The 26,784-nt window shown below is 40.9% G+C and overlaps 1 protein-coding gene and 1 long non-coding RNA gene across 3 annotated transcripts; one reads left to right on the top strand and one right to left on the bottom strand.

Annotated features, from left to right (window-relative positions):
* The first annotated feature begins 87 nt into the window (after positions 1-87).
* Positions 88-24,319, top strand: TPH1 (tryptophan hydroxylase 1). The gene is made up of 11 exons (XM_005308683.5): positions 88-416; positions 7,985-8,122; positions 10,580-10,763; positions 12,596-12,696; positions 13,301-13,368; positions 14,959-15,155; positions 16,490-16,625; positions 17,203-17,329; positions 18,781-18,876; positions 19,680-19,813; positions 21,728-24,319. Exons 1-11 carry the CDS (start codon positions 327-329, stop codon positions 21,900-21,902), a joined length of 1,446 nt encoding a protein of 481 aa, XP_005308740.2. The 5' UTR covers positions 88-326; the 3' UTR covers positions 21,903-24,319.
* Positions 12,919-26,775, bottom strand: LOC122174541 (uncharacterized). Of its 2 annotated transcripts, XR_010600493.1 has the most exons (4): positions 26,500-26,726; positions 22,858-23,025; positions 21,339-21,482; positions 12,919-16,406 (listed from the first exon to the last, which is right to left on the bottom strand). It is a non-coding gene; the product is annotated as an uncharacterized LOC122174541 (long non-coding RNA). The 2 variants fall into 2 exon arrangements; XR_006176538.2 differs by lacking the exon at positions 12,919-16,406 and having other exon boundaries at positions 19,807-21,482; positions 26,500-26,775.
* Positions 26,776-26,784: the final 9 nt, after the last annotated feature.

Consider the following 26,784-nt stretch of genomic DNA (forward strand, 5'->3'; position numbering starts at 1 on the left):
GCACCTGGTGCATCTGCAAATGGCCCCGCGGGGCGTGGGAGTGACGCCTCGCCAGGGGCGGATCCACTCCTCGGGGAGCGCCTCTCCAGTGGGCCCTGGTGGGGGGGGGAGGCACCACCGCCCGCCTGCCCCGCGGCTGCCGGCCCGGGACTGGAGTGGCCGTGACGCGCCCCTTTTTCCATTTGCTTTGGCAGGAGATTAGGAAAGGCTCTTCCTGCCCCCCCCCCATTCGCCCCCCATAAATAGCCCGGGAGCCGCCGAGCGCTGCTGACAAACCCGGAGCCAGGATCCCCAGCTGCACGCCCCAGAGTCGCTCCTCCAGCACCATGTTCTCCGGCCGAATGGAGGGAGCCCGCAGGGGACGGTCCTTCGACTCCATGAACTCCAGCTTCGAGGAGAACCAGCTGAATAACGAGGTACGGGCGGCCTGGGGGGGGGGCGAGGCTTCCCCCCCCCCGCGGGTGGGCAGTTTGCGCGGCACAAGGGGATCAGCGCTGACACCCCGCTCCCCAACCCAGCAGCTCCAGGCTGGTGGGTTCAGACTGGTCTCAGCTCGTTGGGAGAGCAGAGCCCAGTGGCGTTTGGCGACCGCTTAGCTGACTCTCGTGGCGTATTAAATATCCCCAAATTATCCTAACTGCATCGGGAAGATGTTTGTTGTTCGGTAACCTCTAGTGAGATCTTCTGCTTTGCCCCCTGCTGGAAATGTCAGTGTTTTCTCTCTCCTGTTTTCTGGGCAACTTGTAAAACTCAGCTCTCAAAGGGACAGGCGAGATCTAATGCAGGTCAGCTAGACCAGTGGTTCTCAACCAAGGGTACAGGTACCCCTGGGGGTATGCAGAGGTCTTCCAGGGGGTACATCAACTCATCTAGATATTTACCTAGTTTTATAACAGGCTACATAAAAAGCACTAGTGAAGTCAGTACAAACTAAAATTTCATACAGACAATGGCTTGTTCATACTGCTCTATGTACTATACACTGATATGTAAATACAATATTTATATTCCAATTGATTTATCTTAGAATTATATGGTAGGAATGAGAACGTAAACAATTTTCAGTACTAGCGTGCTCTGACACTTTCATATTTTTATGTCTGATTTTGTAAGCAGGTAGTTTTTAAGTGAGGTGAAACTTGGGGATACAGAAGACAAATCAGACTCCTGGAGGGGGTACAGTAGTCTGGAAAGGTTGAGAGCCACTGAGCTAGGCAATCAAGCTATCTTTTTGCAGTACAGTCACAAGGCAGGCGGGGGGAACAGAATCTATCCCATTAGGAAAAGGGCAAGAATTCTCTCTGGGGGGAGAGTGGATGGGGGAGGGGAGGGTGAGATCAGCAGCAGCAGAGAGACCCCTAAGGAATATCTCCCTCCCAGCAATTTAATACATTTCCACCCACCTCCCCAGTCCCCAACCGGAGGCTCAGAGACAGATTACCCTGTGTTAGCACTGTGCACCAGGGGACAGTGCCAGGTAGAAAGGATCTGGAAATACTCTCATGCAGGGGTGCTGGAACAATTTGTATAGTGGGGGTGCTGAGAGCCATTGAATAAAGCTATAAACCCTGTGTATGATGGAAACCACTTCAAGCCAGAGGGTGATGAAACACCCCTAGCACCTCTATTTCTAGCACCTATGTTCTCATGATACTAAAATACAACATATGTCCCCTGATGTTTGAAACTACCATGAGCAAAAGGTGAGCTGGGCTGTCAGTCTTAAGAGTGCATTGGGGACTTATTGGAGCCAGCACTGGGAGGACTGGCTTAGGAGGTAATAGGAGATTTACCTCTGCTGAACCTGCCCTTGATGTAAGTAGTTTGAACACCCCTTCCTTGAGATCTGGAGCAGATTAGGAAAGGCAGAGGCTCCATGTTAGTTCAGCACAGGGCCAGCTATAAGTTTTTTGCTGCCCCAAGCCCCTTTCTCTACCACACAAGGGACAGGATCAGCCGTATCCCACACCCTAGTCATCATTTGGCATGAGGTGGGCAAGTCTATCTAAAGCCAGACAAGATGCATTAGTTTAAAGCAGCAGTTTTCAACCTGTTTTGTTACACCAGAGGAAAGTTTTGGGGCACCACTGCGGTCTAGCCATAAAGTCTAACCTGAGCCTGTTCCCCTGCCACCTGCTGTGGCCCCCTCTGGGGCTGCAAGAGCCTCAGATTCAGAGTTCATGCATGGAAAGCATAAGGGGAAGGGTAGTACTTTGTCTTGGGATTCATAAAGATAAAAGGCCTGTTTGCACCCCAGTCAGTTTCACAGCCATTTCATTAGGGTTTAGAGATGTCTTCCCATGGGTATAACATGGAGCCAATGAATTCTTGAGCCTGATTTTCAGTTGTTTGGAATAAACGACCTGCTGACGTTTTACTTCCTAATGGGATTAAGACAAACACCCTAGGGGTATTTAATAACTCCCCATTTAATCTTAGCAGTGCCGGTGTCCCGTGCTATCTGCACAGTCACCTACAAGATTAAGATGGATTTCGCTGAGCCCTTTTCAGCCCCACTGAGAAACTCTATGGGCCTGTGAATTACACGAAGTGGCTAGGGACCACTGGATTAAATTGGGATTACTCTTCTGATGTTAAGACTGCTGAAAACATCGTAACCCCCCACTCCATATTCTTGTTTGCCAGCAGCTCTGCCATTGCTCTCAGGGTATTTTCAGTTTTAGAAAGAGGAATCTGGAATTCTGGAATTTTTGGTCTAGATTCTGATCTCAGATATACCAGTGTAAATCCTCAGTAACTCCACTGATGTCAGTGGAGTTACTCCAGATTTATGCTAGTGTACTTTACCTGAGATTGGAACAGGACCTGTTATTGCAAATTGTGCTTGTGTCTGAATAGGAAGGAAATCATTTAGCTAAGCAAGTAAAATTCAGAAACATGAGCAAATGAAATACAGGTAGCATAGAAGTTACTTTTGGTTCATTGTTATCAGAGAGAGAGAGAGAGACAGAGAGACAGAATGAATTATCTGTTCCAGGAGGGGAAGAAGAAAGGGGGAAAAAACCCTAAACAAGAGTAACTTGTTTTAAAATGTGCATCTATTCTAATATGTCAGAGCATAGCCGATGAAACAGACAGTTATCTGGGCAGCGTTTGATTGCCCTTAAGAGTATTATCCAGTATTCAGAGTGCTGTTCAGTATTCAAATAAGGTTGAAACTTTATTCCATTACTATCAGAAACAATAGCTTTACCATGTCCATCAGATATTTCAGGAAGCCAAAGTAAACAGAATATGAATTGTATTGCAGAAGTTGTCCAGCGATGATATTTTGTTTTCCAGAATTTAGTCACATGAAGATTTTAAGCGAGGGTCCAATAACTTCCCTATCAGGTTGCATCCAATAATGGTCACCCAAAAGAACATTCCTTAATGCCTATTTAATAACAAACATATTTAAAGGAAATTGAGGAAGTAACTTGCAAATCAATACTATTTGAGGGGAAGATTAAAACATTAATTGCCCATCAAGTTTTATTCTCAAGTAAATTTGTCTGCCTAAATTACTGTAGGCCCCCCAAACATGGCTTTATAATGGAAATGCTGCCAGACCCTTCATTTTACTTATGTTAGTGATAGTATTATGATATGAAAAATACAACTGGGCTGGATCATGTACTCATATTGCACTCAATAGCAAAAGGCTCATCGACTTAAATGGGGACAGAACTGTCCCCCTCTAATGTTCCCAGTTTACATGGTAGTCAAGTATGAATCTTATTTTTCCATAAGATGTATGTTTAAAGAGAGCTTAAACCTGCTCAAAGCCACACAGATTCTAAGGCGCAATAGGCAACTAAATCAGCAGTAATTTACATTCACTATTCTCTTTTGACAGGGTTTTTTTCTCATCATTTCAGCTAGCTGTACAGTTAAAAGCTTTAAAAGGTGGTTAAATATATTCTTCTAAATTATAGACCTATTTACACCATAGTCTCACACCCCAAAAATAAATTAATAAGACAAAAACCCTACCCCAGGAAGGTGTTTTACCTGAAAAGGGAGAAGTGCCGGAGATTCAATGAAGTCTAGCGGGGACTTTATTATTATTTTTTATTTTACATAGAAGGCACTCAGATACTACTCTGATGGGCAGCAGTATAAAATTCTCAGATAGCTGGATGGATGTTGAGTGTGCATTTTCACTGAGATTTAAGTCCTATCAAAGGCTAATTGTTTAATAGATCACTATTGTTACATTATTAGATAAAGAAAATAACAATGAATTGGGGGAAAAGTACCATTTACATTTTCAAAATGCTTTTTTCTTACCTTCTGGTTCATATTATAGAGAAGTAGTTTTCTGTTTAGAGATTGGCAGGTAGAGAAAACAGAAACATTTTTTAAATATGTATTCTATTTAAATGATAAACTATTAAAATCAATTTTTGCAACTATGTTACTATATTTTATCAAGAATTCATGAGGAGATTGGTTATGGTTTGTACTTATTAACAGGAATATTCTTATAACACAAGGCCCCATCCTGCTCTGCTGATGCCAAAGGCAACAGAACAGGATCAGGCCCCATGTGGTCTGCTAGTTTTATCTAGAATTGTGATCCAATTTTGCAAGGTGCTGAGTGTCTTCAACAGACCTCCCGTTGAGTTGACTTTAATGGGAGCTGAGGTCACTCATCATATCACAGGAGGTGCTCAGCACCTTGCAGAATTGGGCCCGTAATTCACAAAGGTGACCACCTGCATATGAATTTTTTTTAAATTGGGGTTTCTACTTTCTTTTGCCTCTTAATGAGGTGTAAAAAGGCTTGACAAATTATATTTTTAAAGATATTTGTTCTGACTTTTTTGTTTTGTTTTTTTACCGTAGAAGTACAAGGAATGTCCAATCTAGTCTTCACTGGAGGACTTTCTTTGGGTTTTGTGGATATTTATTGTGAGGTCCTTTCCCCCCCTCCATTCCTGATTGAATTACATGGCTGGAGGGTTATACAGGTTTTTACTTTCTGCTCTGAAAACTGAACATTTTATATTTAACCTAAGTGTTACTGTAAAAAAAAAAATTAGCTTTCTCTCACATCCCATTCCCTCCAAAGGAGTGCACAGATGCTAAGAGGAAAAGAAAAGTGACTGGCCAGGCAGAGGTGAATAGGAGGTGCAAGGAAGAACTGGAATGTGGTGTAGAATAGCTATTCTCTTCTATGCTACCATTTTGTTTCTGTCCTGGGGTTGCAGCAAAATGGTGGCTGCATTTATTCAGACCTCCTTTGCCATCCTGCTTTTTGTTCATTCTGTATAACATTATTATTGGAAACCAATGGTCACTACTGTCTTTTTCATCATGCAAACATATGCATATAGAAGAATCTGTATTCTAGAGATCTGTGAATTTTTAGTATTTCAGTTTCTCTCCTCTTCTTCCCCCCCCCCCCAGTTTTGCAAGATGGAGACGCTCTTTAGAAACTACCCATTACAGTACAATACATTCTTTTCCTATGCTTTCTATGTCCCTGTCATATTGTGCTTTGTATGCTACATAAGTTGATCCTAAATATGACATTGTTTTAACTCGGTCAATATGAAAAGAGAAAGTATTAGTGTTCATTTGTAATATTTACAGTTTGTGGTCAGTTGCACATCTTACAATATCATTTGAAACTATGTCAAATTTCAGAATAAGGTAGTGCATTACACTGTATAAAATGATTTTGCTCTCTGAGAGCTTTTGCTCTCAGACAATGACGTCCCACTCTGTGTAGCCTTCACTTTTAACTTCAACTGCAGTGTTCCTGGAGAAGGATGTGATCTGAAAATAGAAATGTGGGCCTCTGTGTTTGAGAATACCATGTTAATGTGTGTGAAAAGTTATTAAATTTTCCTATCTGTACAATATATGACACTACTCCTCAAACACCATAACTTGAACAGGTCCCTTTATGGATCTGATCCAAATCTCACTGAAGTTAATTGAAAGAGTGCCATTGCCTTCAGAGGATTAGACTGTATGGTCCAGTTTCAGCAAAGGACCTAAGCATGTGCTTAAGCCCCAGTGACTTGAATACACATTCTTGAGTATTATGTTGAATCAGACTATGGGTATGTCTACACGACAAGTGCTACTGCGGCACAACTGCAGCTACACTGCTGTAGTGCTGTAGTGTAGACACTTACTACAGAGATGAAAGGTTTTTTTCCATCACTGTAGTGAATCCACACCCTCAAGAGGCTGTAGCAATTCTTCCATTGACATAGTGGTGTCTATAGTGAGGGTTAGGTCAACGTAACTATATCGCACAGGGTGTGGAATTCTTCACAGCCCTGAATGATGCAGCTAGATTGAGCAACATTTTAGATGTAGACAAGGCCTGAGTGATGAAGTCTACACCATTATCCAAAATCAACATTCGTCATATAGTAAAAAATCTTTAGTGGCGCCCATTGAGTTCAGTGGGCTTTGAATCAGGCCCTACCAAAGGGGAGAACACCTGCATGCTCCAAACTAATGCATATAATTATGAAAAGTAACCCAGTTAATTGTTTTCTGCTCATATGCAGCTTGGCTTTCTCTGATGGAGTACCCATTACTTTCTCGGTAACCTAGAACTCTATCTTCTCTAAATATATGTACCTGCTTCTGTTCTTTTTCAGTACTCACTCTTTGGGAAAAACAAATCCTAACGGCTTTGCCCTGATCCAATCCCACCCTTCTGCTTGTGGCCTAGCATAAATCCTGATTCTACTAGAGTCATTCATTCCAATTTGCCTAATCTTATCATTTGGAAAGGCCATCTGTGTGCAGATGAGGAAGTCAACTTGAAGCAATGTGTGCCAAAATTAGCGGGGCCAAGTCTAACATATGTCAAATAGAGATGATCCATCCATAAAAAAGTTTACTTTGCCAGAAGTGATAATGGGATGCTATTTGTAGGTCATCTGAGCTTGTTTTCTGTCTAGAGGGTGGTGTCTGTTCCTGGATCGTTTTTAATCCATCTTGGAATAAACATTCTCGTCTTGTTTTCAGCAAAATGTCAAATATTTTGCTACTTCAAGCAACCTGCTTAATTCTTAATGTACCATCACTTAATGCACAACATTCCTTAATGAACCATCATAGAAAGGGATATGGGGTAAAGTGGGAGCTACAAATGGGATGGGGGAAGAAGGCAGAGGGGGAATAAAGACATTTGAAGATCAAAATGTCATACCAATTGATCTATCTGAAAGCTTTATACATAAAATTTGTCAGAGACTAAACTGATCAGAGATCGTTCTGAAACTTACATGTTGGAGCATTTTTAGAGCATGATTACGATAGTTATTTTAAAGCATATAGCAAAGAACTCTGAGAAGAAATTATATGGCTTTATTGATCAGATTATACCTAAGTTTCTAGTTAAGGAGTTTTATTCAACATATTTTTCTGGTTCCTTTAGGTTTTTGTCTGGTTCCTCTATAATAGTAGTGGCTTATGTCCAAACAGCAATTCTGACTCAGAGATGCAGAATGGAGAGGAACTCCCAGTGCTAGGGTATTAGGACTTAATGCAGCTCCTATTGAAGTCAATGAGAGTCCTTCCATTTGTTGCCTCAAATGGGTTTTGGATGAGGCTTTTCAAGTTTGTACTTAACCCCTAGAAGTATTCTATTGAAGACTCATGCTAACGCTTATTACTTCTGCAAATCATTTATATTTAATTATAAACTATACTTTTATTAAATATATGCAGTGCATCCTGCTGAAGAACTACCAAAGACCTCCCCAAAGGGTTCACATTGATGTAAAATGCCCCCTCCCATATTAAGCCCCAGTTTTGTAAACACTTGTACATGTTCCTATCTGTATGCATGTTAATGTATATAATGATTTGAATGGCACTTTATTTTTGCAATTGATCCATCAAAATGTGATATTATTGCACTGAGAGCGGTAGCATATAAACTGTACAGGAGTCTTTTCAACCTATTTCTCATTCAACAAATCTATATTTTCTTATTTGCTTTTAGTTAAATAAGTCAAATTACACAATGATTGAAGACAATAAAGAGAACAAAGACAATTCAGCTGAAAGAGGTAGAGCAGCTGTTATTTTTTCCTTAAAGAATGAAGTTGGAGGACTTGTAAAAGCGCTAAAACTCTTTCAGGTATGTAGTCCTCACATTTCTACAGAAGGTTTTCTGAATGTAAGAGTCATTTTGGCACCCAGCATAATTTATTTCCCATAGTAAGAAAAGATCCATAATTAATTGTGAATGCAAAATTGTGCCTGCAAAATTAGAGGCTGCGCTGAAATCCCTCAAAAACTTGGCCCCTTCTCCTGCTCCCACTGAAGTCCAGAGGAGTTTTGCCTTTAATAGGAGAAGGATCAGTACCCTTGGCCTTTTAGAAGGGATGGATCCAAAATAATAACCCCCCTGATCAGAGTACTCCGGATCTCAACTATACTGCAGCTCCCCATTTCTATGATGGGATGAATCAAAACCCCACATTTGCAATGTTTCAAAGGTTGGGAAGTCCAGCTTTGAACTTTGTGGATTCAGCCTATTGGTACTACTTGCTATGTTTTCCCCTGAGTATGCTCCTCTTTGTGACAACTATCTTACATATGAAGGAAGACTGGATTAACTCTTTTCCGGATCACCAATGTCATTCCTTTATCAATGGAAGAAGTTGCATTACCATTGACAAGATGAGATACCCCAGGCTTTGAGCATACTGTCTATACAGCACACTGAGCCATTGGGGAGTAAGTGGGTTAATACTGCACTCCAATGTGTCCTTGCATAATATTACTGCTAAGAGAGTCCTATTCATTCATTTTATGAAACATATTGCTAAGGAATATTCTTTCAGATAAAACAGAAGTTAAAGATACTATTGGAAAATTACCATTTTAACATCTCTTTTTATTTTTAAGACTAACAAACATTTATTGACTTGATTGGCAGACAGTGATTTATAGTGACTCAACTGCTAATCAACTATGCTAGCTAATTAACCTGCAGATTTTACACTTTCATTAGCCAGTGGTAGGTTTGCTAGAATAAGGACTATGGGATTTGGTCCACTTTATTATGCCTCTCTGTGCTTAAAATTTTTAAATAAAATATTTTTTACTATATTTATAAATTATAGCAGTATAGATCTGGTGAGTCAAACAATGGAATCATGGAGAGAGTCATCAATAAGAGACTAAGAAGTGAAGTAGATATGAGCACAAATCAATATGGCTTCATGTCTGGAAGTTCAACAGTAGTTATAGTTTTTGCACTGAGACAGCTAGTGGATAAATTTAGAGAGAAAAGGAAATATATTCACATGGTGTTCATTGTTCTGGAAAAGGCTTTTGACCAAGTTCCAAGAGAAGTCATCTGGTGGTATATGAGGGAGAAAATGATACCAGAACTTTATGTGCAGCGTGTTCAAGCCATGTATATACATGCAACGTCAATAGTCAGAACTTCTAGTGGTGAAACAGACAAACTATCGGTTAAGGTGGTGGGAGTGCATCAGGGATCAGCACTGAGCTCTTTCTTGTTTATCCTTATCCTGGATACCCTTACAAAGAACATACAGAAGGAGGCACCTTGGTGCACATTGTTTGCAGATGATATTATTCGACTCAGTGAGAAGAAAGATAGTCTAGAAGAGGAACTTGATAAATGGAAGGATGTGTTAGAGAGACATGGGCTCAAAATAACCAGAGGAAAAACAGAGTCTATGGTATGGAATTTCAATAATGTGAACACTGAAGAATTATCATTGAAACTAGATGGGCAGACAATATGGAAAACACAAAATTTCAAGTATTTAGGATCCAGAATCCAGGAAAATGGGGAAATGGCTGACAAAATTAGAGCTAGGATAATAAACGCTTACCTCAAATGGAGAGAGATAAGTGGTGTAGTATGTGACAGGACGATACTAATAAGATTAAAAGGGGAAGTATATAAAAACAGTGGTCCATCCAGTTTTAATGTATGGCACTGGGCGCCAAAGAAGAAACATGAGCAAATGATCTGTTCCACAGAAATGGGAATGTGGAAATGGATGAATGGTGTAAGCAAGAAAGACCATGTGAGGAATGTGTATGTTAGAGACATGCTCGAAGTAACACCCATAAATGAAAAAATGAGGGAGTGCAGGCTCAGACAATTTGGTCATGTAAAGCAAAGTCCTGACAACTACCTGGGGAAGAGAATCCAACAGATCAAGGCTGAAGGAAAAAGGAAGAGAGGCTGACTGAAGAAGGAGTGGTTGGCTGGAAAGAAGGAAAAGGAAGGAAGACATTTTAACATGTGGGGTGATAGAGAGAGAGGACCCCATTTGATGGGATTAATACAAGAAGAGGAAGACATTTCTACTATACTTCTAAATTAAAATTGAGGAAATAAAAGCACCTTTCTTTCATTTTCTATGATATGGGAATTATTTTTTAAACAACCATTCCTTATCTTTTTTTTAATAAGCAAGCTGCTATTAATAGGTCTGTTTACCTAAAGAGACTTCACAGAGATAATGTTAAGCAGTAAAATATTGGCTTGGCAAGCAGTGCAGGTTATCTAATCAACCTGGCTTAAAACACTTTTTCTTATAAATAGGAGAAACATGTAAATCTGATGCACATCGAGTCCCGAAAGTCAAGGCGAAGAAATTCAGAGTTTGAGATCTTTGTGGACTGCGATAGTAACATGGAACAACTGAATGAGATCTTCAACCTACTGAAATCCCACGTCAATATTGTATCCGTGAACCCCACAGATAATGTCACTGTGCAGGAAGATGGTAAGTAGGGAGGGATGTTCTAGCAAAACTGCACAAAGGGAAGAGGATATTGTGCTACTTTCTAATGAGTTAGTTTTCAATCCTTTTATGTCAGGTATCTGGGAACTAGTAGAACAAAGAAATGGGGTAAAACAAAAAGTATGTTCCATTGAATGCTATAAGATGAGATGCTCAGATGGTGAGTTGGCATACCTTCATTGAAATCAATGGGGCTATGTTATTCACATCCGCTCAGGATATGGTCCATCACTTCAGCCAGTGCAAGTTATCCATTCCTACACTTCACACTCTGTAGAGATCCATCTTGTGCTCCCCCAGTGGAGATGGTTCCATGTTCTGTCCCCTGTGTAGAGATTCTCTCTGGTGCTCTTCCTCCCAAGCAGAGATACCCACCTTATGAACCCCTTCTTGCTCCAGAGGATGCTCCTCTTGTTTCCTTCTGACTTCCTTTCCCACATCAGGATAGTGAGCCTGGATTAGTGCTGGTCTCATATAAACCAGGAAAAATGCTTTAAAATATCAATGAAAGAGTCTTTCTATTTTCTGGTTCCAACATTCAAGGGAGGTGATATCCACCCCAGAGTGCAGGTTACAGAGTGTCCTCATTGTAGCAGAACTGCTGCAGTTTCCTTACATAGGGTTTGGGAAGCTGCAGATTGGGTGACCTGCAACCCTGCCACTGCTGAGCTCTCCATAGGCCAGCACTTTGACTGAGGGTGTGTGTGATGATTCAGGAAGGTGGCCGGTGGGTCCAGGACTACAAAGATGCAGTGGTCATGACAGCCTTCCACGTATGGGTTTGTACAAACTGTTCTGACCCAGGAAGTGGAGTGATGGCCACAGCAAGGAGGTCCTGTGTAACTCCCTCACATAGGGCCTGATTCTCTACCGCTCTGCATAGGTGGGTGTAAAATGCTGCCATTCTGATTTGATGGTGCTTTTCACCTATTTTGTACTCACGTTGCACTGGTTGAAATGATTGAGTGAAGTTCAGGGCAACCGGTGTATCAGACCCATAGTCTTTGCTCAGTTGTAAATTACTACACAAGGTACAGGGCAATGAAGAATAAGACTTGTAGCTTCCCTGGACAACACCCATTTACTCTGGCTTTGTATAGGGGCAGGGGTTGAACATAGCCCAGCTGACAGGGGAACAAAGGCTTTCTTGGGCTAAGCAAAGCCAAGTCTGTAATAAAAAATGACATGTCCCTTTAAGGCTGCAGGGCTACTGTAGCTGAGAACCCCAGACTCAGTCAGAAAAGCTGTTCACATTGACAAGAGCACTTCTTTCTCCTTATTAGGGAGGCAGTGTGGTTCAGTGGTCAGAGTTCTACACTGTGACATGGGAGGCCTGGGTGCTATTCACACCCGGCTGTGTGAGCTTGCGCAAATCACTTCCACTTCACTGCCTCTGTTTCCCTTTCCACCCTTTGTCTGTCTCTTCTAAAACTCTGTAGGACAGGGACTGTCTCTTACTATGTGTTCGTACAGCACATAACACAATCAGACTCTGATCTCAGCAGGAGCCTGGAGGGTGCTAGTATAATACAAATAATAACAGCTACAGAAAAACCATTTAAGCTCCAGGTCCTTAGTTAACCGTTTCCTCCCCCTATTTTTTATGACTTAATGTTCTTTAAGCAGAGTGTTTTAATGACACAGGAGGAAGTGTTAGATGTTGTGCTGGTGCCAGATAGGCAAAGGACTCCCTCATCCTCTTCATTGCCTCTTGGTTTCACTTGTAGCTGCCATAGCTAAACTTGAAACAGGCATTTCCTCTTTTAACCCACTGGACTTTATTAATAACTTTGTGGATTTTATGCATTCCTTAGACATGGAGAATACACCGTGGTTTCCTAAGAAGATCTCAGATTTGGATAAATGCGCGAACCGTGTTCTGATGTATGGGTCTGAATTGGATGCCGACCATCCAGTAAGTAGCTTCCCTGCTATTGTAACAATGAGTGAAGACAGATCGATTTTTGCCCTATAAGAGTGGCTTTGTGGTTTTGACAGTGTAACTCTGGGACTTATTCCTGGTGTCCTTATTCAGGCATTGCTCTCATTGACCTCAGTTCTGCAAGCTTTAAAGGGAGTCTTGCCTGTGTAGCAACTGCAGGGTTAGGTCCAGCATACTCACAGACAAAAGGAATGCTGTTTTTAACTAGATTTATTTTTCCCCTAAAGTAATGACACAGTAGTTTCCCTCACCCCCACAAATAAAGAAAACAAATTGAACTGGCTATAATTTCTAATATTCAGAGCAATCAATTAAATAACCAGTTTAGTGTAAGTAAAGCTTTGAAAAAGGAATCCTTACCTACAGAATATACTTACATCAAGAGTTATGTGCCTGAAGTTGCTGATCTCCATTTTAAATTGGGGGATTTATTTATTTCATAGACTAACAACAACTAACAGGCTCCTATTTTGACCATTTATTTTCCCAAGACATGCTTTTACAATAGTGTTTTCTTTGTTAATAAGCTTATTTATTACAGAGATGGAAATGTGTATTACTTTTTCTCCACACATAGGGTTTCAAAGACAATGTCTATCGTAAGAGGCGAAAGTATTTTGCAGACTTAGCTATGAACTACAAACAGTAAGTATGACTCCTTGCAAAACAAGTCTCTTGCTTTGGAGTAATGAGATGGATAAAATAAGTGTAGTTCACATTCACCAGGCCAGATCTCCAGGCCTAGCTGAGCTGTGTTTGGTATAGGAACCAGGGTGGGAGGAATAGAAAGGTTGATCGAAGCCACCTTACTACTCCCAGGATCTCTGATTGGTCTGAGGATCAAACTATAATGTAAAGGTTGCTAGCTAATTATTCCAGGTACAGTGATCCCAGTGTGATGGCTACACCAGCTGGGAATAACTGGACTGCAGTGCTTTCTGGCTCAATCCTCTCTTACTCGTGGTCACTCCTCCACCTTGCGTAGGAACACACTCTGTAACTGAGAGAGTGGGGAACACATGTTGTACGGCTGGCTATACCAGCTTCATGATTACCCTATTAGGGCAGATCTCTATCACCTTTGTGCCACTGGAGTGGTGCAAAGACATTGAGGTCAGAATCTAGCCTGCTGACTGATAACTATAAATGAAGCAAGAAAATAATCATTATTCTAGTTTCTGGTTCAAAATAGTGCAGTTTCTGGTTCATAATAGGGCATTAGCTACAGTGGTTTAGAAGTGCACAGTGAAATTAAACTGAAAAGGGCCTTGTGGTATTTAGGACCCCACAGTGGGCTCTCCTTGAGTCAGATACAATCATGACTAAGTGCTATAATTTGGCTCTGAGCATACTTTTCATGTTGTTGTTCCCTACCTGGGTTTAGATGTCAACCCCCTCCACTGGGAATGACACAGAAATGTTATAAACCTGTAATCACAGCAGCATACACTAATGGAATCAGCAAACACAGCATAAATCCAATAGTCTGCAGTATTATTATGTTGATACAGTTATCTTTGGGAGATTAATTTCTATCATGTTTGTTTGTCAGGCCCTGAAATCACTACTGGTAGAATCATGACACAGCATTCGGATTAACTTCTATGGGTTTTGACTCAAGTCCTCACAATAGTCCAGTTTAATCAAGATCCAGAAGGCTAATGTGAGGTGATAGGCTAGGTTTAATACATTTTGACAGATACTCAGGGTTTTTCTAGAGAAGCATGATTTTCACATGGCAAATGAACATTTAGATGCCTAGATTTATCATGCTGTTAACTGAGCTCATTATCTTTCCTTTCCTTTAAAGAAATTGATAAGGTAATGCAGACTAGTTATACACAGATTGAGGAAAAAATTAACATTCTTAGGTCCTGATCCTGAAAAGACTTATGCAAGGGTTGAACTTTTTACTCCCAATGTTAAACACTTATGGAACTCTTTGCAAGATGGGGGCCTGAGTCCCTGAGCCAATTCCACTGATGTCAGTGGAAAGATTCCCATTGATTGATTACAGTGGGAGTTGGATCAAACCTGTAGAGTGTAAGCTCTTCAGAGCAGAGACCACATCTTCCTGTGTATTTGTAAATTATCTAATGCAACGGAGCCCTGATCCTGACTGGATTGTACAGCAACATAAATGTTAAATAATAACAGTACTAGGTAAATGCGTCATCCATTTCTAGAGCTATCCATTCTGAGCCATGACATCCTTTCTTTCTCCTTTCATTATAGCGGTGACCCAATCCCCAAGATTGAATTCACTGAGGAGGAGATCAAGACTTGGGGCACTGTATTCAGAGAGCTCAACAAGCTCTACCCAACTCATGCCTGCAGAGAGTACCTTAAAAACTTACCCTTACTCACCAAATACTGTGGGTACCGAGAAGACAATATCCCCCAGCTGGAAGATGTATCGTGCTTCCTGAAAGGTAATGTGCTAATTTCTCTGCTATACCAATGGGAGTTAAACACCTAGGTGCTTTTGAAAATCCCCCTTGATGCCTATCTGCATCTTTAGGCATCTATAAACCTCTAAAAACCTGCCCCTCTTTCCTCTGTAAATCACAGCCACTAGAGGGTGGCATGCTCTCTCTCTCTCTCTTCATATTGGCACTACAAATTATAAGCAGTATTTAGCTACTAGATTGTGACTTCAGCAAGTACTATAATCCAATCAATATGGGGCAGGGGTGCACATGTACATTGTGGGAAGGCAGACAAAAATCGTGTAGCATTATAGAGATTAATATTACATTTTTCTATTGCATGCATTTTAAGGAACCTCTTATGCCCAGTATGTACTTTTTTGTGACTAAAACAATACCATAAGTATTATCTTGTTCCTGTGCCACATAATACTTTAAAAATAAAAGGACTGTATACAGCCACTGCTGTCAGTGGAAGTTTTGTGTGGGGATCACATGGTGTGTATGACCTGCATGCTGTACATTTGAAAAGCACAGAGCCCAGTTTTAAAATAGGATCTCTTCTTAGAGAGATTTTTCTCCAAAAGGGAGAGGTGGTGGATTTCCCATCACATGAAGTCCTTAAATCGAGACTGGATGTCTCTAGCTCAGTCAGAAGTTACGGACTTGATGCAGGAATCCTTTGGAGAAATTCTATGGTCTGTGTTGTCCAGGAGCTCAGATTAGATGATCATAATGGTTCTTTCTGGCCTTAAAAGGTTTGAATCTATGAAAGTGAGTGCTCTGTAATTCTGAACACAATACAATGAATCAAAGGAGAAAGAGAAAGGAATCATTACACGATGAGACAACATGCTATACTGACATGGACTGCAAAGCATTGCTAACCAAATCATGAATAATATGCGAGTAAACCATAAAGGCAAACAGCAACCCTTTTGACACTTTCACCCCTCTCCCTTATGGTCCTTTATTATATCTTTCCCTCTCCCCCCCATTTTTATATATGTTGTATTATAGTTTTATATAATTGTGAAATCTGTGGGCAAGGCCAGCACTAATGTGACTGCTGGAGTATGTGAATGAGATGGTTAGGCATTGTGCTAGGGTCTAGGGGAAAAAAACAGTAGAAAACACACAAAGTCAGAAGTATGTTGGCAATATCTTGGTAATTTCAAATGTGGGAATTTTGATCATAGCTCATCTCTAGTTTTCCTCCTTGTCCTTGAGCAAAGCCATGCTGTGGTATTTAATCTAGAAGTAAGAGGAGAAACACAGCTTTGAACATTATAAAATTCTACATCACATTGACCTATGATTTATCTATTGCTTTTCAGAGCGGACAGGTTTCACCATCCGTCCAGTTGCTGGATATTTGTCACCCAGAGATTTCTTGGCAGGCTTAGCATTCAGAGTTTTTCACTGCACTCAGTATGTTAGGCACAGCTCGGACCCTCTCTACACCCCAGAGCCGTAAGTTATTTTATTTCTGGGGAGAAGTCAAATATGTGCACAAAACTGTAGTTTATAGACAAAGTGTTGAAACCTGGGTGCCTGAAGTTAGGCTTCTACATCCATATTCAGGCATCTGGGTAAGAATGGCCTGATTTTCAAAGATACTGAGTGCCTGCATCTCTCACTGACTTCATTGAGATTTTTGGATGCACAGCACTTCTGAAAATCAGGCAACTCTTTCTTAGGGATGGGATTTTCAAAAGTGCCCAGAAAACTCTCACTGACTTAAATGGAAGCAGAGTTAGGCCAACACTAAGCAATTTTGAAAATCTCACCCTAGGCTCCTAAATATGGGTTTAGGAGCTTAACTTTGGGCATCCAGATTTGAAAATTTGGATCTAAGTATTTTCTGTAGAGTTAATATGATGCACTCTAATAAGAGAAATGTTTTTCTGTTGTTTTGATATTAAATCATTTTTCAGTGTTACAAAGAGTTTTCTTCTGAGACAATTGTATTCGTTGGATGGTGCTGCTTTTTCACACCCTCAGCAAGAAAGAGCATCATCTCACGGCTTCTGCTTTGTTTCTTTTTCAGCGATACCTGTCATGAACTCCTGGGTCATGTCCCACTCTTGGCTGAACCCAGTTTTGCTCAGTTCTCCCAGGAAATTGGCCTGGCATCGCTTGGGGCATCAGATGAGGCTGTTCAAAAACTGGCAACAGTGAGTGTCTCAATCTGTGGCGGTGATAATCCCACTTGCATTGCTCTCAGCATTTTACAGGGCTGATCCCGCTCCCACTGAAGTAATTGGGAGATTTATCATTCAGTATCAGCAGAAGCAAATCATTCACTATATTGTCTGTTTCACTGGTTCTAAACTTTTTCTGTTCTGTAACTCCATGATAGAACAGAAGTGATAGGAGGTGAATGATATTCTCAATCTAGCCATAAAGTAAGAGTCTCTGGGAATCATAACTTCCAGATTGAGAACCAATGGTCTGTTTCTTCTAAATTCAAGCCCTTTTACCTCTGGGATGAATTCCCACAATAATCTGTTTCTTTATCCTTTAGAATTAACCCAAAGGAAATATAGTTATCATAGAAAGAAGAACAGGAGGACTTGTGGCACCTTAGAGACTAACAAATTTATTAGAGCATAAGCTTTCGTGGACTACAGCCCACTAGTCCACGAAAGCTTATGCTCTAATAAATTTGTTAGTCTCTAAGGTGCCACAAGTCCTCCTGTTCTTCTTTTTGCGGATACAGACTAACACGGCTGCTACTCTGAAACCTTTCATAGTTATCATAGGATGCAATTGATTGTGTATTTTTACAATTTAGTAGTGAGAGGGTTTTTCCCTCAACAAATTATATATATATATATATATATATATATTGTGGGTGTCCCATGTCCAAAGTCTTCTGGATGTTTTGAAAGAAATAAATTTTAAGAGGGGGGAAAAAAGAATTATAATAAACAGAAACAATGGGAGGGATTTTCAAAAGCACTCAACGCTGTCCTATCTTTGCTCCCATTGCCTTCTATAGGAGCAGAATCAAACCAATACTGCTAAGCACTTCTGAACTCTCCCCTCCCCCAAATATACCTACACAAATCTCCAAGGCCAGCAAACTGAAATAAACATCATAAAGTCCTTCAGACAACAGAACTAAAGAGAAAACAGAAGGGAGCTTGACTCTTGTTCATGACCCTGTGGCTGATCTCATTATTTATCAGTTTTAAAAAAATTCAATCACTTCCAGTGCTTCTGTTAAGCTGCCTCATAACAATTTCAACTGGATGGTTCAGTGCATTTGTGTGGCAGGACTAGAACTCAGTGCTTCTGTTGAGATCAAAAGTCTCTGTGATAAAGATGAGCCTAGGGTGTGGAATAGTAGCAGTAAACTTACTTGGCAGAACTGTCCAGCTCAGTGGTTCCTAACCTTTCTCATTCTGGGCCCCTTTCCACTTAGCAAAATGGGAAAAGCAGGGTAATTGTGACCCTCTGACATTTGCTCAAGACCCTATTAGGGGGTTGTTACACCCAGCTTGATAACCCTTGGTCTAGTTTGCTTGACTTACAAAATCTGCTGCACCATTAGTTGCATTTGTGTTGAAGACAGTTTCCCCCAACTCCATTTTAATTCTTTTTTGTTTTTCTTCTGTATCAGTGCTACTTCTTCACCGTGGAATTTGGTTTATGTAAGCAAGAGGGACAGCTACGAGTCTATGGGGCTGGTTTACTTTCTTCCATCAGTGAGCTCAAGGTGAGAAGAGGAAAACATCCTCCCTTTATTTGCCCTCTTTCTTTGTTCTCACCTGATTTTTGTGGTAGTTGTTTCAAAATATTGGGTGGACTGAGTAGCTATGGCCAATGGCCCATTTAGAAACTGTGAACTGAAGCAGCATATCTTTGGGTAGCATTTATTCTGGAAGCTCCTAGAGCTAGATTTTTAAATATATTTAAAGGTATTGATTTCAGTGGGAGTTTGGCACCTAAATACCTTTAAAAATCTGGCTCCCAGAGACCTCTAGGGATGATTCTGGTTAAGCGAAAAAAAATAGAACTAATAATTGGAAATTGTGTCTTTTGGTGTGTGCTGAGCTCTGTTGCTCCCAAGTGGTTTTAGATGGAGTTGACGGTGCCCTGCATTTCTTAGAATCAAGCCCTAAATAGATGTGTTTTTAGCATAAAGCTCTGCTTGTCAGACCAGATTCTGATATTATTGTTCTCATTGAGTAGCCTCCTGCTACATGTGCAATCATATTGGCTTCAGAGTTCAAGTATGTTGACGTGCTCACATTACAAGATACTGCTCACTGTAAGTAAGGGGGGCAGAATTTGGCTCTTTAAGGATAGCCAGTTTCCTAAGGGTTAGCTGGTACCAATCTGCAGACACAACTCTTAAAAGATGATGTGCTACAGAGATTTCATATATGGCATCATTTTGTCCTCTTCAACACACTGTTTCTATCCTCTGTTTTTTCCTGTGTGCTCTTGTGGTGCTGATACTACTCTGACATGTGCTAATGTTAATATCTTTGCTTCATTGCTTTGTCTATTATCCAGCATGCTCTCTCTGGCAATGCCAAAGTCAAGTCCTTTGATCCTAAGGTGACCTGCAAGCAAGAATGCATCATCACAACTTTCCAGGAAGTCTACTTCGTTTCTGAAAGTTTTGAAGAAGCAAAGGAAAAGATGAGGTGCAGTCTGTTTAATCTCAGTTATTACCTAAGCCAGGTTTATTCTGATGTGTGTGTGCCAGCAAAAATTTCCTTTAATTTTTATTATCATGCTCTATTTTTAGCTCCCACTTGGTTGGAAAGCTGCTGTTCAGTATTTCCTCTCTCTCCCCTGTATTATTATAAGTATTTTATTGTTATTTTATTATGTCAATTGATGTGGTATCTGAGCACATCACACATAACAGAAAACATCAGTCTATAAATGCCCACAAAGGGCAGCAATGTTAACCCCGTCCCTGTTACCTATCCATCTAATGGGAAAGAAATCTGAGAAAGAGAAAAATAAAAGACAGAGCTTTGGTTTAGAGCCATCTGGCAAAGGTAGGGCCATAAAGATGAGTTTTGCACCATGCTATGAAGGCAAACTGACCTGAGGTCTGATGGACTAAGTTTCACTGTCAGGGAGCCTCCATTGAGAATGGGTGCACCATCCTGGCCCTGCCAGCAAAAGCATCTCTGCTGATCTCAGCTCTCACAATGGGGTGGAATTCTCCCCTGTGTAGAGGGACAGACAAGGCCAAAGCACTCCTTGAGTTCCATTTTGAGGGGGGCATAAGATGTGCATAAGGCTTCTGTTGGCTCTGTGCACAAAGGAGAATTTTGCACAGTGGCACACGAGAAAAGAAATGGTTTCTAAAGTAGCTAAGTCCCAAACCACATAGGTGTTAACAGATTAAAAACAACAGCTTGAACTAGACATAGAAACAGATGGGGTAATTAATATAGTGCGGAGCACAGGTGTAACATGCTCAGACTGTATACCTCTACGTATGAGCTGGGAAGTCTGAGTCCCAGTTTGTGTACATGTACCCACGCTAGCTCTGCTTGAGCTAGTGCCTAAAAATAGCAGTGCATCTGTGATGGCATGGCGGGTGGCTTGGGCTAGCTACCCGAGCATGTACCTGGGAGCAGGGTGGGACTGTACTCAGGGCGGCTAGCCCGAGTAGCTGCCTGTGCTGCCGCAGATCCACTGCTGTCTATAGTTGCTAGCTTGAGCAGAGCTAGTGCAGGTATGTCTATGTGAGCTGAGAGTCAAAGGCAGATGTATGCACTGACCCATTCCAATCAGCTGCATCTGCTGCAGGTTTTTAACTTTGGCTGCTCTTGCCCCAGACAATGAGGGTGAGTTGACTTGTCAATGTGAGAAGGAGGATCCTATAAAAGAAACACATTAATGATTTAAACTCTTGGCTCATGATGAAAGAAATATCTGCTCTAAACAGCAGGTGAAATGCTGCTTTCAGTTACACTAGTGTAAATCAGTTGATGTCAAAGGATGTGATTCTGATCTCACTTACACTGGTTTTATGTACGTGTCATGCCATTAACTTCAATGGAATTACTCTGAACCAATGTAGTAAACAGTAATATCAGTGCAGAAAGCAGCCCATAACTTTCTCCTGTGGCATATAGCAGAGACAAAGTAAATGAGTTATCGAAGATCTATTTTTAGCAAGTGCTTAGGCAATTTGGTCCACATTACCAAAGCCTATGCAAAGGTGTTGTCCACTAGATAGGGTGCTGGATTGGGACTCTGGAGACTTGAGTGCAAATTCTGGCTCTGCCATTGATCTTCTGGATGACTGTGCACAAGTCACTTCTCTGCTGTGTGCCTCAGTTTCCCCATCTGTAAAATGGGGATAAGAAAGCAGACTTCCTTTGTAAAGTGCTTTTAAATCTACTGATAAAAAACATTACATATAAGCTAGGAATTATGAAGAAGAAAAAGTGGTTTAGCTAATGAATTACTGATGCTGACTTCCTTGTGGAATTCATGCCAAGCTCCCTTAGACAAAGAGTGACTGGCTCAGGGACACATTTGGCTTTTGTTGATTTAATTTGAAATGCTGCCTCTCTTTTTTGTTTGAACAGAGAGTTTGCAAAAACAATCAAGCGCCCGTTTGGAGTAAAGTACAACCCATATACGCAAAGCATACAGATCCTGAAAGACACCAAGAGCATCGCTAGTGTGGTGAATGAGCTGCGTCACGAATTGGACATTGTCAGCGATGCCCTCAACAAGATGGGCAAGCAACTGGGCATCTAACTCGGCCAATAATCATCAGCACTTTGCACTCAGCAGCTCTGTTTTTTTGTCCTGTTTTATACAAAGAAACCTCCTCTCTAATAACAGAAAAATGAATGCCTAGTGGGGATAGTTACTTTAACTTGCATGTTTCCCTACTTAACACCCTTTGCCCTTACAAAATGTTTGTGACCCCTCCGATCCTCCCCACTCCATAAACCAATCAGGAAAGAAATGGGCTGCATTCATCCTTGAGAAGCTGGTGTACCAATACAGAAATCACCATATTGGATCAGAACAGAGGCCTGTCTAGTCCAATATCCTGTCTGTGCCAGTGGCTAGGGCCAGCTACTTCAGAAAAAGGTGCAGGAAACTACCCCCAGGGAAAGTTTTCCTCCTAACCTCCACTAGTAAGAGGTTGGTTTATGACCAATCTTGGCCCAGGGCCTTCAGTACCTCGAAGTTCACCAGGAGAAAGTTGCAGTGGTACAGGCCTTCCCCGCAGAAGGGGAAAAGTACTGATCTGGGAATTGATGTGATTGGAGATGTGCTGATTCTGAAGATCCCCACTGGGTGGCAGCCTCTTTTGGAACATAAAGCTGCTGAATGAAATCCTGACTCCACTGAAGTCAATGGGAATTTTGCCATTGCCTTTAATGGGGCCATGATTTTACCTGCTGTCCCTGGAGTAGCATTTGAGGGAGGGCAGTATTGGTAACACCACCTGCCCTCTGCCTGGGGAATGAATCCCACCAAGATCATGGCAAGCCTTGGTGGTGCAGGGAGCTGCAGTTTACACCTCTCTACTTCAGCTGGGGAGAATGTAGACCTGTGTCTAACAGCATTTTGAAATGGTATTTCAGTATCCACAATAGTCTTACAAAGGTGATGAAGCCCAGTTCTTAAATAGCCACTGTCTAGTATCAGTTTATATGGAAAATAAAAGTCCCTTTGATTACTCATTCTCATCATTGACCTTTCAAGATGCATGGCGATACATCCCAATTCTCTTCTGTAGGGTCTGATCCTGAGGGGCACTGAGCACCCTGAACTCCCATTGAGGCCAATGGGAATTGAGGGATATATTTTTGGCAGGATGAGGCCCTAAGTCTTAGTCTTTAGCTCATAGGTGTCTTCAAAGATCCTGTAATGAAAAAGAAATCTGTTATCCTCCAAATAGCATTCTGCTGGTGTGGGAAGCAGAGTCATGTGGAACTGGCAACATGAAGCAGTAGTGAACTCTCCAGTTTTGTGAGTGTTCAAGCATCGTGGACGTTTGATCTTAGCCACCATGGGGTAGTTTCTGCTCACTCTTAGAAATTAAAATCTGTAGATGAAATAAATAAATTAAAAGGATATTATCAATTTTAGTAGGAAATCTGTGAAAGGCAGGGCAGACTTTTTAGCATGCTAAGAATTGAACCTTCACTACTCCAGGTGATAGAGGAATGTAGCTGTAAATATCTGTATATTCACTGGAATTATGGGATAAAATCATGGCCATATTGAAGTCAATGGCAAAACTCCCATTGATTTGAATATAGCTAGGATTTCATCCCTGAATTCCTAAAAACATGGTGTAATTGATACTTAAATATTGCAAATGTTCATGCTGGCCCTCTGCACAATGGTGAATTTCACCCTAATAGACCATATGGGCCACATACATAATGAACAGCTTAAAATATGCTATATTAAGAGAGAGAACTAATTTTAAATATTTTTTTCCTTTTAAAATCAAATCTGGATGACTTTTTTTTTTGGTTGGTACTCTTTTTACTAGCACAAAATTACTTTTATAATGTTTTTTTCTTTTACATTTAGGACAGTCAGACCATATTTTTGATAAAAATTAACTTGACTTCTTAAATTACACTTTAAAATAATCTTTTGGAACCTCATGTTTTTAGAGAAGAATCTATTCAGTTTAAACAAGTGATAAGTGGGGATCTGTTTTGTCTGCTTATGTAGTAATGGTTAGTGTTAAGATATTTTTTGCTAAAAGTATTGAATTTTTATATTTTCAAATTATAATCAAAAGATGTAATGAGTATTACTTCAAATCTTAAATCTGTATTACAAATTTCAATAGGAAACATCAGACCTATTAAATTTCTGCTAGTATCTAGATTTAATAATTCTAGTGTTATTCTGTGACGGGGGAATTCTATCTATATTATATAATGCAAATATAGGAAACAAAATGCTAAGGTAACATATTTAAAGTGATGTCTTTTCAGGGTATAACCACATTTATATTTGGTTTTACCACGTCCAAAACTGCTGGCTATGTAAAACAGTAATATAAATAATTTAAGTATTTTAAAATATTGTGGATGCTTTAAATGATAAAAATGACTGAATTGTTAGCATGAAAACCAATGTAAAAACAAAAATCCCTAACTCTACAGCCAAGCAATAAACATGACTACTTGTGATTTATGAATTTACCTCTTTAATGGAACAATTCTGTTATTCTGGATGCAGTCTTGCCTGTAGATAACACATGTATGACTCCTACTGACATCACAGGGATTTGTATGTATTTATTTGTGGAGGGAATTGCCTCCCCTTGTGTTTTGCAGGCTCATACTCCCATTGACATTACTGAGACCTGGAGTGTAGAATGGGTTTCTTAGGCCCTGATTCTGCAAGATGGTCCCTGCAGGTATACCCACTACCTTCAGTGTGTCTTTGCACTAACGCAGGGCTCCATCTATGGGGTGATTGGGCTATAAACTAGGCTGTAAACTTTTTGAGGGAGGAACTGTGTGTGTGGACAGCACCTTGTGTGTGCCATTGGAGTACAAATAATAATACTAATGCAGGGTTTGCCACTAGCTGTAATGGGGACAAAATCAGACCCCTTACACACAAAGGCACCTGATTCTCAAAAGCTTTATAATTTGTGTAGCTATTTACACCTGGGGAAAAATGAATGTAAAAAAACCCTACCAAACCAGTCTGGCAGCATTTTACACAGGTGTAAATGACTACACTAGAGTGCTCTTCTCTTTTAACTTGATAGATTGGTGCTAACACGCTGTTCCTGAGATACTTCATATTGTCTTTTAGTCTCGGTGCCCATGAATCCAAGAAATGTCACTGCCTGATGCTGCTACAAATGGGTAAATAAAATAGCAAATAACTAAGCAAGAAATGTGCTTTCGGTATGGGCCAGATCCAGGTCCCTTTGAAGTTAATAGCAGTTTTGCCACTGGCTTCAATGGGAGCAGTACTGCAAAATAATCTGCAGCAATTGGTACTCTTGAATGAATATGCTGTACATGCTTGTTTTATCAGCATCTGACTTCTGTCAATATTTTGAAAGCAGAAATAGATATAATAAACACTCAATACACTCATATTGGATACAATTCACCCGTAGGCAGTGGGATTGCACAAGGCCTATGCATTGCATAAAACTCACTTAAACTCTGTACTGATGTCATAATTGCAATTTAAATTGCACCTAGGCCTAGTCCTGCCCCACCTTCACTGGGGTGAACTTCTCCCCTCTGTGAATGCACATGCTTCATACTAAATGGGAATCGCCTAGTTTAGTCACCATTTCAAATTCTGAAGCCAAGGATTTCTAAGGTCACAAATGTGGTAGTTACCTACATTCCTGCTTATTAAGATAGAGTTTATTATTGTTATCACAAACACATTATTACCACTATTATTATGGGCACATACACACAAGAGGGCTACCTTAGGATGCATCCTTGTCTTGGCTTCCCTAAAACCAGCAGGCTGACTCTCTGCACATTATGCCGGGAAGCGGTTTAATAGTTGGTGAACATATTCTGTGTTTTAGTGCAGCCCCCCTGGCCTTGAGAGACACGACAGACCCTCTGTTTGCCTCTGGCAGGTCTAATCTGCATGGATTTCTGTGCAGGGCAGCCAAAATTTAGTTCAAAATAGCCACAGGAGCATAATAAACTTGTGTTTATTTGGGGGCATAAATCCAGACGTGAGCAGGAATTTGGTCTTCTGTATATAAACTGAAGTCTGAGACAATACAACAGATTAAGATGAATATGGGATTAAACAATTGACACCATACTGGGATGTTATAGTCAAGAATATTTAAATAATAACAAACGGTTTAGCATAATTCTGGATTGTTTTTAATTTGGACTATACCATAAAAACAGTTCACATAAAATACCGGAGACCAAAGCATATAATCTGTCAATATGATATTAATATGTAGGTGACGATGATTAACTTGGATGGTAGGATCAGGGCCCAGCTTGTGCTAGGCACTGTACACACATATAACAAAAGGGCAGACCCTGCCCCAAAGAGCTTACAATCTAACTACGTATTATCCATTTGGCAGTTTGCAAGTGTAATGTCTAAATGGCTAATACAAAATTGTGGGCAAATGTTAACTACTAGCTACTATCCTTTCTTACAAAATCCACAACATGAAATACAATGCGAGGACTATTTCTAGCTCCAGCTAAATAAACCATCATAACCGTCTTTAATGTTTTTTCGTAAATCACATTTATATGTTTAAAACCCCTCATGTTTGAAGAACGTTATGAAGATTGAAGCGAAGCAGCTGAAAGGTAGGAAAGGCCAGACGGAGGGCCTGGGCATATACCTGATGTTAGTCTTGAATGACAGGAGCACGCACTCTCCTGCTTCCCGCAGTGCCCAGGCGAGAGAGGCCTCAGGGCAGGAATGGGAGCTGGGTAGTGAAGCGGCTCCTTGTCTCTAGTAGCTGTAGCGTGACGGATCCGTGTGTACGGGAAGAGCTCGGGCCTGTCCGGAGAAGGCTGGCTCCGGAAATTACACGGCGCGGGCAGCACGCGTGGCCCTGGCAGTAGCGAGCGCCCAGTTACCCGCAGCCCAGCCACGCTCCCCTGCACCGCCTCCCGTCACAGGG

Source organism: Chrysemys picta, chromosome 4, assembly GCF_011386835.1.
Source record: "Chrysemys picta bellii isolate R12L10 chromosome 4, ASM1138683v2, whole genome shotgun sequence".
Classification (NCBI taxonomy): Eukaryota; Metazoa; Chordata; order Testudines; family Emydidae; genus Chrysemys; species Chrysemys picta.